At 34.4% G+C, this 15,718-nt stretch overlaps 1 protein-coding gene across 3 annotated transcripts in view; it reads left to right on the top strand.

Moving 5' to 3' along the window:
• The window catches only part of AP3B1 (adaptor related protein complex 3 subunit beta 1), a 157,796-nt gene that overhangs the window by 64,495 nt on the left and 77,583 nt on the right, over positions 1 to 15,718 (top strand). For all 3 annotated transcript variants that reach the window (XR_014846883.1, XM_085042815.1, XM_085042814.1), the window contains exons 12-14: positions 1,503 to 1,565; positions 2,434 to 2,566; positions 8,208 to 8,317. Coding sequence is in view for 2 of the 3 variants with exons in the window: in XM_085042815.1 (XP_084898941.1) it covers positions 1,503 to 1,565; positions 2,434 to 2,566; positions 8,208 to 8,317 (306 nt within the window). In the remaining variant the exon portion in view is untranslated. The remainder of the gene's footprint in view (positions 1 to 1,502; positions 1,566 to 2,433; positions 2,567 to 8,207; positions 8,318 to 15,718) is intronic.

Raw genomic sequence — 15,718 nt, 5'->3', positions numbered from 1 at the left:
CTGTAGTACCAGCCTATCTGCTTTAAGATAGAATCATGAGACCCATGGCAGTAGTTAATACTTAGGAGCACCTTTAAATTCATCTGCTTTGTTTTTTGTTTTGCTTTGGTTTTTGTACATGTATTTTGGGGTTTTATACATATATATTTATATATTTTATATTTATACATATATATTTTTGGTTTTATATCTATATAAAACAGCTGTGACTGCACTGATAAACATTCTCTGGAACCACTCCGGATTTTTGGTTTATTTTCCAGCATCAAGTTTAATTTTTTGATCACTGGTTAGCATTGGGCATGTATTTTCAAACTTACCTATTTTAATGACAAATTCTCAGTTTTAGTTACTTGTCATTATCTCAGAACCTATCATTTTCTGTACAGCTAAGGTTTTTTCCCAGTTATGAGCATTACTTTGCACATATATTTGTGGATTTTTTTTGTTTTAGTAAATGTTCTTCTACTATTTGGAGTTTTTACACAGCTTTTCTTAGTCAGCCTTTGTCTTCATTCCCTGAAACTTTAGCATCAGTTGCAAACTTTCTTGCCTGCTTTCTCATTACTTTCATAGTTCATATGTGAAAAAGGCCAGCAAAGGTATTTTTGATATTCTGTTGATAGCCACCCTGTACTATTAAATAGACTCCTTTTCTCCTGCCCGTTCATTTATCCTCTTGCGTTCTGTGCTATTTTAGGTAAGTATCTTTAAGAGCCTCCAGTGATAATGTCTTCTGAAATTGTTTTAAGTACAGGTGGAATGTATCAATTGAGTATCCTTTTCTGGATGCGTCCAATGCAAAAAACATCGATGTGTTTCTGAGGCATGACTTCCCTTTGGAGAGAGACAGAGTTGTGTTTTCAGTTTACTTCATTCAAAGTTAAAACAGCCTGGTAGTACAGCATTTCAACAATATAGGCCAAGTGTTGTATATCATCCTTTTGTTCACGACGAACAAAGAAGAGGGCTTTTGGGGTCTGATGTTGTTGATGCTGATTGAGATCCGAGGAATCTCACAGATGCAACTGTTTCTTTCCTGAGATTAAAGGTCTTTTATTACAGTTCATCTGAATATAATGGGCAATTTGTTTCTCCCCTGATGCGGTTGTGACTTCCGTTATTTCTTACACTATCACGTGGTTCTTACATGCTAAGGCCTGTTGTATAACTTTGGAAAGCATGCTGACAGAAGTATTTCAAGACCATTTGATACGCTGTGCAACTCTAAAGCTAGAGCTTTGAAAAAAATGCATCATTGAACCCTACAGTCCTGCTTTGTAAACTGTGCAAGTACTTGCAAGGAAAATATGCGTCCTAAGTACAATGCTGTTACCAGTTTGTACTGGTATCTGGTATACTCTACTGAATTATGAGTGGTATTTTTAGTGTATATACAATAAAATATGTTTTATGTAAAATAAAAGTATAGTGCACATGATACTGTTTATAGTATTTTATTTTAGCTTTTGATAACATATCTGTTTTTTTTTTCCTTGTAGCTTGAAATCTTGACAAATTTAGCAAATGAAGCCAACATATCAACTCTGCTTCGAGAATTTCAGGTTAGTGCAAAAGTATATTCTTTTTATATTTATGCTCTATTTTTCTGTTGTTGGACATTTCTTTTAGATTCTTAAGCTTAAATTTCTCAAGTTAAAAGTATTTGCTGGGATAAAATGTTCTCAAAATGGAAATTAAACCATCTCAAAGCATAATGGATAAGGGAGCTATTTGTATATGGAAAGGAGTTCAAATGTTGAGAGTGATGAGAAAAAAACAATCATTCCATATTCTTTGACACAAATTCCAGCAACTTGACTGACAGTGTAAGTCACTGTATGATAGGGTCTTAATTTTAGAAATATTTGGCCATTAGCATTGATTGCCAAACCTCATTTCCTTAAATCATTTGATGAAATAGCATTGTCTGCAGTATCTTTATGTATCAGCAATATCTTCTGCTTATATTGTGAAACAGTGTCTGTCCTCCTTTCTTTCCTCTTTGCTTGTGACATGTATTTGCATTGCTTCAGTTCTCTGGCTGGATTTCTGTGAAAGGTACTGGTTCTCAGGCAGGTAGGTTATTCATAGTTTCACAGATGCTCCTAGTTAAATGAACTGAAACCTCTCTGGAGAGAGAGCTCATCAACTCCTCCAGCCTTGCACACAAACTAATGGCTGTTTTTGGGTAATTGCCCCCTGCCCCAAGCTTTCTTGAAATCAGAGGTTTGCATGGCCATGAGTGACCAAAGCTGTCAAGAAAATGTTTTCTAAAAGTGACAATGAGGTGAGAAAAGTATGGCTTCTAACATGCAATGTAGCTTTCTAAGTTTAATTTATTGTACAGTATGTCTGTCTCATAAGAATAATTTGGTAAATCTTTGGTTGACAAGAGTTATGTATTGACTAATGAAAATCTTCTGTCCTCAGACTTACGTGAAAAGCCAAGATAAACAGTTTGCTGCAGCTACGATTCAGGCTATCGGCAGATGCGCAACTAACATCACCGAGGTGACTGACACGTGCCTCAACGGCCTCGTCTGTTTGCTGTCCAACAGGGATGGTAAGCTAAAGTTCTCTTTGTTTTATGAGCAGCTGATGGCATGAAACCTTTTCTTGAGAGAACCACACAAAGCTTCAGATTACTTTAACAAAGCAAATGAGTGTTAACTTTTATAAGAATTTGGCTGACAAAACTGGGTAAAAATTCTGCATTTCCAAAGGCTCTGATATTCATTCAGTGAGTGCTTATTTTCTCTTCTGTTAGAGAAACTAATTCTTTGTGGCCCACAATTACATGTTTACCTACCTTTTCTTAAAGTGCATTGGTTATTAAAGTGTGCTGTTTATTATCATAGGTAACAGTTATTAGTTACTGTTACATGTTTTAGTTGCATCAAGGCAGTTAGCCTGTAGAGGGTGCTGAAAGCTTGGAATTTTTTTTTTTCGTGCGTCAAAGCCTAACTGAAAACGCATATCAAATAGTTTTAGGATAAATTACCCCAAATTTGGCTTGACTTTGTACTCTAGCCTTCTGTTATTTTTAGATAGTGAAACAAGTTGCAAATCACTAAGGAACACAGCAAGGAGCAGATAAAGTCAAATAGGATAATGCAGCACAATAAGTCAATACCTGATAATACTGTATATTCTTACTAGTTACCAATGAATATGGCAGATTTTTATTTCATAAGAAGACAGTAATAAGTAATGTCAGGAAGTAATATATATCAATACGTGATTTTTTGGAGTGTCCTGGAGTAATTCAAATAGTTCAAAGAACATAGGTGACATTGCTCTAAGCTTTGAAAAGCAACATTAATGCCTCTCCATATCTACATGACATATTTTTCTTGGTAATCCTGAGATGGCCTTTATTACAGACCTCACATTGGCCCTACATATTTGGCCAGTGACCCACTAATACACATAGAGCTTTCTCTTATTTGGTTTATGATCTGAGTTGTCATTCTCAACCACCTCAGTTTGTATCAGAAATTCCTGAGTGGCCTCAGTGTATAGCTATGTAGTTTTAATATATGTGACTTCCATTTCTTAGTGCTGTAGACCTTATTTCTGTTTAAGCCTTTCTGATTATCAACTGTGTTTAAAATATCTTCCCATATCATGTTACAAAGCTGTGTCTACACCTTTTTGAATTATATTCACCAGCAACCATAGTAAAAATTCAAGCTTCAAAGGCTGTTCTTGATTTTGCCTAATTCTTCTAGCAATCTTCCTCTGTGGAGGCTTCCTTCAGCATGTTGAAATCCCCGTATTTCTTCTGTTTTAATGAAATAATAACACTGAAACATCAGAATACTGATTTTGTTACTTAACAATCCTTCTTTTTGTTTTCTTGCTTTGTTTTTGATTTGCTAAGAAGGAACCAACATAAGAGGAAAAAGTTTTTATCACAGATTGTCAATTTAATATTTTCTTCAGAGTGATTCAATATGTACATATGTGTGTATATATATGCACACATACATTTGCACATACATGTATACAAAGGTGTGTCTCAACACGATTAGTTTTCTTGTCAGTTTCTAGTAGTTGTCTAGCAAATAAAATTATCTTCTTGTGCTTACTCTTCTGAAAGACTGCAAAGGATATATTGAGGATCTTTTAAACCTGGCAGCTAGCAAATTGCTTTACCATAGCTGCAGTGTCTTTATTCCTTCTTTCAAGGAATGAATAGAATGGCATACTTTACGTGGTACCTTTCCCCAGGTGGCAGGAAATTACCGATAGTCACAGCTTACTGAACATAAGAGTTTTGGCATGGTAAGGGAATAAAAAAGAGATTTAGCATGTGTAGGAGAATAGATTTAAGAGTCTTGCTTAATCTTGCTTTACCTCAACTTTCACCCTTAAAGTATGCAAGCAATCTGTTTGCTCTGCTGCTTCTTTTGTGGTCATTCGAAGCCTAGAAGTAGTCCTGCTGCTTTGGGTAGCATGAAGCACAAGCTGGTAGGTCCAGAAGATTCTGAGGACTGTGAAAGCAGAGCTGACTCTGTACTGTTTTCTTATAATGAAGAATTCACTTGAGTGCAGAAGAGAGGTGGGCGATACTAATTCTACCAAACCAAAATAGAATCCTGAAGAACAACCCTATGGGGAAAATGCCTTCTGATTCCATGGGCTTGTTCTGAAGAGGCTGTAACTGTAGATACAAATCAGCACTCAAGATATCTTGGCTGTATCTGGCACAAGAGCTGTTAATCATTCTGCAACTTGGGTGATGAGATGCAGGATATTGTTCCAGAAACATGGCTCTGGGGAACTCAAGAATTGCTCTTGAAGTTTGCACACTTGTAAGTGACTTAAAGTCAGATTTCCCCTACTCAGGAACACTGTAGTATGTGGGGGGAAAACCCAACAGCATTTGAACTACAGAAGCACAACAGAAACTAGAAATTTCAGTGATTAGACTCATAGGAACCTTGGTGAATAATTGTCATTAGCTGGATTTGACTAAGCCCTGAAGAGACTGTTTTTTGTGAAGCCATGTTGAGACCTGAGAATTATTTTCCTTCCTCATCTGCTGAAGGATGTATGAAAAGTTACCTTCCTTCTGTAATGTGGCATTTGGTATTTGATGCACTTCTCTTCAGCAATTGTATTGATAGTTTCAACTGACTGCTGGCCCCACTGTGACATAAAAGTCACTTTAGATGTACGAGACAGATGGGATTATAGGAAGTCTCTTGTCTGACTGCACTGCGTATACACGAGATCCTGCTGGTTTTTCTTAGATGAGTGACTTTTATTTTCTGTTGAAAGTTGCAGGTTGAATGTAAACACAATTGTACTTGTATAGCTAAAACATTTTTTGCCCTACAAATGTATACAAAACTGGGCAAGTCATAAAATCACTGGAACTGTTAATACATCAGGTAACTACTACAAATCTCTTCTAATTACTCTTAGAATGCCATAAAAGAAAAGCAACTTGTAGTATTCCATTTATATGTATTAATAGGGTTTCTGAGATGTTTTATTTATGTTATAAGGATGGAAAAGTTAACCAGGTAAAACCTTAAACTTTGGCTAGTTCTAAAAAGCAGGAAGTTAAGGTCTGTCTGGGTAATTAGCTCTAGTGATTACATTTTAGCATTGTTTTTAATCATTTGCATATCCTTCTAGTAACCCTAACAATCACAGAATGGTTTGCTTTAGAAGGAACCTTTAAATTGCATCTAGTCCAACGTCCCTTCTATGGGCAGGGACTCCTTGCACTAGATGAGGTGGCTCAAAATTCCACCTAACATGACCTTGAATGTTTTCAGGGATGGGGTATCCATCACCTCTCTGGGCATCCTGTCCAAAAACAGTTGATGCAGTTTTGCTGCTTTTAGAAAAAGTGTAGTATAAAAGCACTTCAGTATGAAAATGCTTTTATACAAGTTGCAGACTGTGGATAAATTAGTCTTCACTTGTGTGTTTTAGTTGCTGCAAGCATGGGCTAATGTAAGTGAAATAAAATTTGATGCAACATTAATGATTTCAAATTTATTTCAGAATGCAGCTTTTGACCATTCTGTGGCAATACACTCCATGTCAAGGTCATTTTCTGATGTTCCGTTACAATGCAGCCAAATTCTCAATTATGGAAAAAGTCTTTAATTTGGTCCTGATAATTTATTGTCGGCTGCATTGTTAACTTTTTTGCATATATCATTATATAACAAAATTAAACAGTGTATGACTGAGTATATTTTAAGTTTTTGAGAAGTCGTCAGTCTCCAGGGTCTTCAGTGATTCTCCTACTTAGTAATTTCCACATTGCTTCAAAACTACTTGAAGAAACTAAGGTTTTTACTATGATTTGAAAATTGAAGCTTCTGGTATCTTTATCTTTATTGATAGAAGGCATTCCTCATCAGATTTTCTATGATTTTCATCCTTTTTAAAGAATTTTATTAACTTTTTATGACCCTTCAGATATGATTTACACTGTTTCAAAATTTCTGTGTTTGTTTATCCTTGCCTTGTATGCACTTTCTCTTTGATAATTCTAGTAGGACTAACATTTATAAGTTTCTTATTGCTCATTCAGAATGCCAGTTTTATCTCCCCTTCTAGTATTTTGTTAGAGTTTGTTACGGTTTTGAACCTAAATGTTTGTCTTTTATTTCATGTTTATTTTTAGGATCCTTTGTGTGTGCAAAGTAAGCCTCTCAGAGTGTTGTTTTTGGACTATGCAAGTCCTTATTCTAATACAAATGAATTTTGATTTTGTTTGTGGTTTTTTTCCCGGTACCTAGACTTCTGTAAAAAAACCATACCAGTTTGTTTACAATTCTGGTTGATTTTCTTTTAATTTGCTCCCACAGATTGCGTTAGAGTAGTTCCTATGGTGACATTTTATCTATTTCAGTTGATATTACCAGGTATATTAGTATTACTTGTTGACAATTAGTGCCACATTGGCAACAAGTATTTTTAATAATGACTTCATGTCCACTTATTTTTTTGGGTTCAGTTTTATTTTTCTTAATTGTTCAGTGGATCACAAAATACTGAATGATAAAGGTTGCCATTAAAATGTTCCCCACTGCAAATACTCCAGATTGTAATTTTCAAATTTCAAGAATTGTCTTCCTATTTAAATATCTGGCAACATACAATGTAAATTAAATTGATCTGTAGGATTGTGCAAGACCTTGAGATGTTAACCTTGCTTCAAGAAATTAGTCTAGAAAAATGACAGATGTCATGTCAAATAAGGGGTGACACAAAAAGCTACAAGCTAAAATCTAAGCATTTCAGAGGCATATGGCATAATGATATACTCAGAGCTTTTGAAAAGCCTTTCTCCATAAAGAAGTTTGTTCTCTCAAAAAAAAACCTCCACAAAAACCCCCAACTCCCAAAATTTAGACATCTCTTCCCCATACTGTTCTATTGAAACTTTAGTATGCTTGATTGCTGAATGAGTGGTCCGTGTGTCAGATTAACTCAGAAATGCAGAAGTACCTCTGTTTAACAAATGGTAGTTAGACTTCTTCATCTTCCTTTACATGAGTTTACTCTTGCACAGAAGCATGCCTGTGTACCTGTGGGGTCTTTCCAGCTTCAAAAATTGCACATTTCATATGAGTTGATCAGCCTGTGAATGTTACTTATTGCAGTAGTTAAGCACTCAGTGTATGACTTTGGCATGAATTTTACAACAGCTTGCTATTTAGAAGCTTCATTTGAATGTACTAGAGATTAGGTTACAGACCTGAGACTGTTTAGACAGTGAAAAAATGCAAAGGAAATGTTCAGATATTTCTCTAGCATATGAATGAGCTGTTACTTTTAATGCAAGTGCTTTTATTTTTATTGTGGACTGCAAATAACTTTTGAATATGCATAATTTTAATGAAAATGAGATTTTTTTTCATGCTGTTTCTCAATTTTATGGGAAAAATACAATGTGCAGCTTTACTAAAAAATGGTTTCCTACAAGTATGTAGTAGCTTGGTATTCTTACATTTAGAAAGTTTCTGTGTCCTTTTTTTGCTGGTTACAATTTGATTCAGGAAGTCGAACCTACATTACTAGAACAGTTTACCTCTTTGTTACCAAATGAATATAATTCAGTTCCACAAAGCTTATTTTGAAAGCTTTTGCATCTTTCACAATCAATTATTTATGGCTTTTTCTTTTGCATAAATGCTTTTGAAATTAATAATTTGTTTTGTCTAAAACAGAAATCGTAGTTGCTGAAAGTGTTGTTGTCATTAAGAAACTGCTGCAAACCCAGCCAGCACACCATGGTGAAATTATTAAGCATATGGCCAAACTCTTGGATAACATTACAGTGAGTATTTGTTTACATTGTCTTACTTTTCTTGTTGACTGATAATGAGATTTTTATCTCCTTTGAATATGTGCTGTAAATGGAAGTAGGTATATTAGAGAAATACAATTTTTTTTTTCTTTTACATAAAATACAAGGGTTTTTTATCTTAATGGAAGGGAAATAGAAGCTATCAGATGGCTTCAATTTGTGACTTAGGTCTAGGAAGCTGTTTTGAAAGAGATCCCTGGAAATGTTAAGTGTTTCTAGTTGTGTTAGTCCAGGATGAGTAGCAAGTTTAGAATGTGGAATGGGTAAATTGAAATGAAAACAAGCAGTTAATTTACGGATTATAAATGAGTTGTCTTCATGATCTGGAGTGGAATTTACAAGTTTTACTTTAAACCTTTTCCCCCAAATGCCACCTGACCTTTCCATGGTATCAGACATGGTGCTGTGAGTGTGTTGAAGTGAAGTTGCATCTTTATGATCCGGTTATTTAAGATTCTGTGGTACTTAACAGTAAAATTTTAATTATTCCCTATTATCTGTCTTCTATCTGTCTCTATTATCTGTCTCTTCCCTGTTATCTACCTAATTGACCTTTAGGTATGCAAATATTTAGTTCCCAAATTCTCCTCAAAGGCCCAGTAACTAGGATGAAACATTTAGTGGTCTATGATAATTTAGAGTATAGGGCTGATGACCGGTAGCCGTGTATTATATGATAAACCAAAAGTGTCAGATTTTGATCTGCCAACAGTTATTTTTCTGTAAAGACTATAAATAGAACTGTTTAGCTTCATAAAATTACACATTTTTTTATAACTGAGTAGTTTCTAAATCAGTGAACCTTTATTTTTTCATAGTTGAATTCAGCAAAGTTTGGCGTACTAAAAGAAAAAGGAAACATGGTATTCTTGGTTCGTGCATACTGAAAAATTATATAAATCTTTGGCTGCTAAGAGGTGATGATCGCTTTGTAACTGATATAAAGAAAATAAATTCTACTGAATTGCTCATATCAAAATAAGATACTGTTGCTAATTACATATCAAAATAAATAATACCTATTGTATTATAATCACCTGTATTTTCAGGAAATTGTGCAATTACTTTGATGAATTATTTCCAAAATAATCTTCTGGCACTTCACAAAATGAATTTGTCATCTTATTTCCACATATTCTTCAAGAGAAAATAGTTACTTTTCCAAATATTCTGTTTAAAACTTAGAAGGCCTTTGTAGCTACTTTATGCTTTCAAGTAAATACTTCAGGTTTTGTGGAAAAGAAAATCCTTTTTTAAGTCAAATAAAGGGGGTGGGGGAAGACATGCTGTACCTAAACTGCTTTAATGTTCTCAGGTTTTCCAATATGAGGTTGTACAGAATATCCAAAAATGTTACATAGTAGAAGAGCAGTCAGTGGAATAGAGCAGTCACAGGAAAAAAGTAAAAATCGAAACCTGATTCTGAGTTGTGTCTCTTGTTCAAGAACAAAGAAGTCATGGTAGTCAAGAATTACAGTAATGTAGTCATAAACCTGCAAGCAGCTGTAGGTTCTCCAAGGTGATTGTTTTATATTTTTGACATGGTTTTTAATTAATAACTTTAAGATACATACCTTTCTTGGTGCGCCTAAGACTTTGAACTAAAGAATAAATTTTGAAGAAGTTCATACTTGTAATTTGAATGCCATATCATTTTTCTGAAATAACCTGCCCCCATTATGTCTGAAAATGGATGTGTTCTTTTACAGAATGGTTTAGGTTGGGAGGGACCTGTAAAGATCATCTAGTCCAAACCCTAAATCCTTACTCTTTAAGGGATAAGCCCAGACATTTTGTAATAAGTATTTAATTACTGGGGATGTTAGTGGAGATGTCAACATTTAATAAAGTATAACTGGAGTTCTTGACATCTCCACTTGTAATTTAAACATTGATCTTACTATGGCAAAAGTGGTTGTCATTTGACATAACACAATTGCCTTGGGTTTTGTGTCCTGTAAGATTCAAACAGAGATCAAGGATTCCTGACCATTATTACACTGACAAACAATATGCATACATACGTACATACATACACACCTATGTACATACTTAATTTGCACAGGACATTTTGGCATTTTGTTGGGGTTTTTTTTTCTTGGCCTCTCTTTAGTTATTTTCAGGTATTAGGATTGAAACATAGAGGACCTACCCTATAGCTCTATACAGGAGCATACCACTATTTTTAGTGGACTCGTGCATTTGGATGTAGGAAAAGCAGCCAAATGTGGGTTTAAAGAAACTTGAAAGAAGCTGAAGGGTGGGGGAATGTGAACAAAGAAATTCTTCATTGCTTTTTAGAATTGAAATTAATTTAATACTATGTAATACACAGCTGAAAGCATGAACAGAATTAAATGCTATTACATTGAAAAGTACTTAAGGGAAGAAGAAACTTTTTGATTGTTCTGTCATGATTTAGTTTAAGTCAATGGTAAACAGCCACTAAAATAAGTGAAATTGGTGTAAACTAAGTGGAATAGATTTTTGGATTCATGCCTGAATTTTTCTTATTATTGTTACAAATTTTAATTATGTTAGCCTGAGATTGTGATTTGCAATGTTGAGGTCCCTAAAAATCTTTCACAGCAATATTTTGTTCAGGTCACTTTACTGAAATTTGCTTGTTCTTGTTTTCATCTTCTTCATCTACAGAAGCCATTTAGAAAGGGATGGGATATAAAATATTTACAAGATAACCATTTTTTCATGTAAAATAAACTAAATAAGAAGCTAAATATTAAGACCATATATAAAAAATAGTAATACCAACGGTAAGAAGAATTAGGAAGTTCACTTTAAAAATACTGAAGGTATTTCAATAGGTCTGTTTTAGTTTGGTTTTTGATGGATTATTTCTTACATATCTGAAAATAGTGGCTCTTTTTGTTCCTTTACATTTTTGTGTTTTCATTTGTATCTTAAACTTTTGTGCCCAAAGGTCTATGAGAAGTATTTTGTATGTAGGTACTTACTGAGTACCTAGATCTGTGTGTAGTACAGCTTGATCTAGCTGTATTCCAGCTCCCTTCCTCACACTCTTCAAAAGCTGTAACTGAGAAATGCGTATCTGGTGTCCTGAAGACATTGAACAAGAGAATAATTGGATCTCTTTAAACTTCCATTTTTAAAAATCATGAAAACATTTCCATTTAGCTGTTAATGTGTTAATAACGTTGTCATGGTTTACAGTGTAATGACTTGCTAAGTTGTGGGCAGGAAACCTGAGTAGTGCTCAGTTGTGTTAGGTATTCACTCTTAGTTTGTGTGTACAGCTTTCGGAGTGACAGAAGTCTAAAAAATACACTTATGAGAAAGGGCCATTTAGAGAAAGGTAAGTTCAAAACTCCTCTTAGTAGACTCATCTCAGCAGCAACAAAACCTGATGCTTTAGGGAAAGGGCTTTAAAGATACGAGGAAGTTCATTGTGATGCACCTCCAGTGTATCTTCTCAGCCACTTAATGGAAGCTTCTGTTTGCTGTTCACATCATTATCACTCTTACTGATCTAAAAATTCTAATTTCTCCTCATATTCCATATCTGTGATCAGCCGTTGCCTCTTCTATTTGTCTTTTCCTGATAATTGTGTGGGTTTTAAAGTGTGCTGACCAGAAGTACCTAGTCAGCTATGATGGAGAAATCTTGTGCAATGACATAATGATACTGCTTGTTTTGTGTTTTTATCTCACTTTCCTGATGTCTGCCTTTTGACTTCTGCTGAACACTGACTTAACAATTCTATAACTCTCTGAAAACATTCATGTTTCCAAGAATCATTTTCCCCTAGAAATATCTTGGAGTCCATCAGTATGTGTAGAGTATGTTTTTGCATCCTGCTCTTAATGTTCCGAGGCCAGTAGTCTCCAAATTTGTTTCTGCCCTTTTCTTTGTAGAAAATAATATGATACATTGTATCCAGAAGTGATTGAGGTCTGGGTCATGGGAATCTTTTCTGCTGGTCTGATTTTTCTCTTACGTTACTACTAAGGCAGGTTTTTTCTTTTGATAGCTGGTGAATTCTGAAATTCTTGTTGTTCACTACAGACTTATTTCTAGCTTCTTGTAGAATATGAGCAAGAATATGAAAGAACTCTGAAGTGTTTTCTAATGTAGAGATGACGAGGAACACTTCTTGATGAGACAAAGACAAGATAAGGCAATGCAAATTTAGAGCAAAAATAAGATAGTGGCATGTAATTTTGAAGAGCTTAATATGTGAGGAAAATCATGGCACTTATGGATGCAGTTAAGTGTTACTGTTTTGGATTGGGCTTATTACAGGAGTAGTGGACTGGTAGTTGTTCACTCTGCTCTGGCCATTCATCCACTGATAACAAACTTGTCTTCCTAGTCTTACATAAATATTGCTTGTAGCTATGTTTCTGATATGGCTTCACGGAACAGGCAGCTTGCTTTCTTAAGTTCTCCTTTCTTTCAGTGTTGGGAAGGTATCACAATGTATGATATTCATACATTTGTATGTATTTCAGTTCTGCAAGCATCACATTTTAGCCACATTCTTTTACCTGGGATACACTTTAATAATGCATTCTTAAATCTTTGTATTAGGAATGATTTAATGAACAATTCTCATAATTTGATCATTTTTCACTAGCTCTAATGTCTATGTGATTGTTTAGAATTTGACAGGAATATGTGGCCTTCGAGACATTGTGTCCAGGGACACTGAACTTGAAGCAAGTATTCTGCTTAAATAAAACACAATTTTTAAAAAAATCTGTCCACTGTCTAAGAGGTGCAGTCACCAGTAAAAAAATCTGTTTTAAAGGAATTTTATTATGTAGAGGTTCAAATAGTAAAGGAGTCCTTGAAGTTCTACCATTTGAAAATAAAAAATGAATACTTGTCTTTTGCTCCTAATCCTTCTTGTGTACCTTTTCTTCTTGCTGTCTGACGTTTCAAATCAGCTTTATCCCTTTTTCCATTTCTGATTCCAAGTAAAATTTTTAAAAATTACTAGCTATGCAAATTTTCTTCTGGATGTAGAAAATTATACCTCATTTGCAATTTGAATATCTCTCATTTTGTCGCAGATATGAATAACCACAACTGGTGATTTTAGGTTCTACTTTACTGTTGTATTTTGTATGAATCTGTTGACAGCTGAACTACTTTTCAATGGTTTTTCAATTGTGCTGATTAGAGAAATTTGTAAAATCTTTATATCTTTCTGTAACTGCTGTAAGTAACCAGTCCTGCTTTGGGGGGAGTCTCTGGCTGGTTTGATGATTTTTTTTTTTCTTTTTTCTTTTTTTTTTCCTTTTCTTTTTTAACCATTTATTTATTTTCTTTGAGACAGGTAATGGGTTGAAATGGCAATAGAAACTGCCTCCTGGTACTAAAGGCTTAAAAAGTGCACTTAACCACTTGCCCAGGCCATATGGAATAAAACATCAGGCAAAGTAATTTACAATCCTGTTTGCCTTTGAGGATAATGCAGAGCAAGGCTGAATAATGAAAGTATTATTTCCTGCATTTTTTGTCAATTCAAGGTCCCTACTTAAGCTATACTGGAAAAGGCAGTGAAGGTCTAGAAGGGGCTTCATTTCTTTTTTGCTGTTTTGAGTGCCCTGGAAACAACAGCTGCAGGATCATGCACTTGATATTACATGGCTGAGAACTGGAAGACTTAAACAGGGAAAAAGAAGTCTGAAAATATTGTGTGATTTTGACCCCAAATGAATCCAGTGACACAGAAACATTGGGTTCATCAGTTCGACATACACTTTTCATTAAAATGGCTTCTGCTCAGGGTTTGATTCAAAAAGTCTCTAATTGGTATTGATTTTTGTGGCACAAAATTGTGTTTAATATATATGCAGTATTTACATAGCAAGCTAACCACCTGGTTAAAAAGGCAGACTCTCACAAGAAATTTCTGTCTTCCATTGTTGCTATTTTTCAAATTAGGCTTTGTTTAGTCTATTTATTTGACATTGTAAAACTAGTTTATTACTCTAATAATTTAATTTTACAAACTGGGAAAAAACTCGAACAGTAAAACGCTGTGCTTAAATGCACATAATTAAAACATATTTAAATACGTTTCATTGTGTTTTTAAAGTGTAGTCCTGGGTTTGACTAGGAAGAGCACAATAATGATATTTGCATGTCATTATTAATGCTATTACTGAAATTAGTCTACTCTGTGAGCTATTTTTGCTTCATAAAAAGACATTAATATGAAAAGGAATGTTTCTAATAGGCTGCTGCCCAAACTATGGTACTTGGTGATCTCTTGTAGAATTCTAGGATTTTAACAAGTCTGTAATGAAATATTTTAGAAAAATAAATCTAGCATAACTGAAATCTGAAGTTGCCTATATATTCTTATTTAGAGGTATCTATCTGTACAGTAGGCAACTTGAACTGCTCCAATACTGGAAAATTTAATGTACCACTCAATTACTATTCTTTAGCCCAATTTAAAATAATCTATTGGGTGTGAGGTCTTAATGCAGTGTAACCTTTGGAACATTAGAAATAACCTCGTTCTCTTTTGAAATCCGTGTACAGTAATGGCATCAGTCTTACCGTTTTGAAGATGAACATACTCTGACTGCATTTAAAGTTTTTATATGTAGTGGTTGTTCAGTAGCTTGTTCATCTCTCTCACACTGTAAATTGCAAGACTATTTAATTTTTTTGTCAGCTCATGTAAAGGAATTAATCTGTATCTTGTCAGTATTTACATATATCTCTATCTATTAGATCCCTGTGTTACACCACTCTCAGTACATTATGTTACCTCTACCTTAAATTTCTTCCCCATATTTAGAATTGGTCATTATATCTTACAGAACTTTTTGTTGTTTTTATTGGACTCTGTATTTTGTTTATCCATTATGTGGTTGCTTTTTCTTACAGTGGAGGCAGCCCTCTGTTTCCCCCATGACATGTCTGTTTATATTTTTGTTGGGATCTGTGTTTGTGACCATGTGAAGTACAGAGGCAAATATTGTCAAGTTGACTTTATTCAGAGTTGTTTCCAAACTTTTTGGCACAGTAAAACTTTTTGGAGCATGTTTAATCATTAAAATTTCTTGTAAACTATGCTATGATTAGTATTGCCTTAGTAGGCTTAGTGGGCCTAAGTTACCGTTCAAGAATGTACTTTTGTAGGTAGTACTTTCTAATGTTACGAGATTACTGAGTAAGATATTTAATAGTTGGTTCCCATTGTAATTCTGAGAAATATATATTCATGTATTAGTAACAGACATGGTGGAAAAGTAATTAAAGCATATATAAAAGATATGAAGAATTAATGCTTTGAGAACCACGATGCTGCATTTCCTGAAGCATGTATATCCTGTGGATATTGCCTAAGGCAAAACTCATACTGCCTT

The sequence above is a fragment of the Lichenostomus cassidix genome, chromosome Z (assembly GCF_008360975.1).
Source record: "Lichenostomus cassidix isolate B80296 chromosome Z, HeHo_3.0, whole genome shotgun sequence".
In the NCBI taxonomy this organism is placed as follows: Eukaryota; Metazoa; Chordata; class Aves; order Passeriformes; family Meliphagidae; genus Lichenostomus; species Lichenostomus cassidix.
Note: the sequence above shows the minus strand (reverse complement) of the source record. Positions and strands in the feature narration are given on the sequence as shown.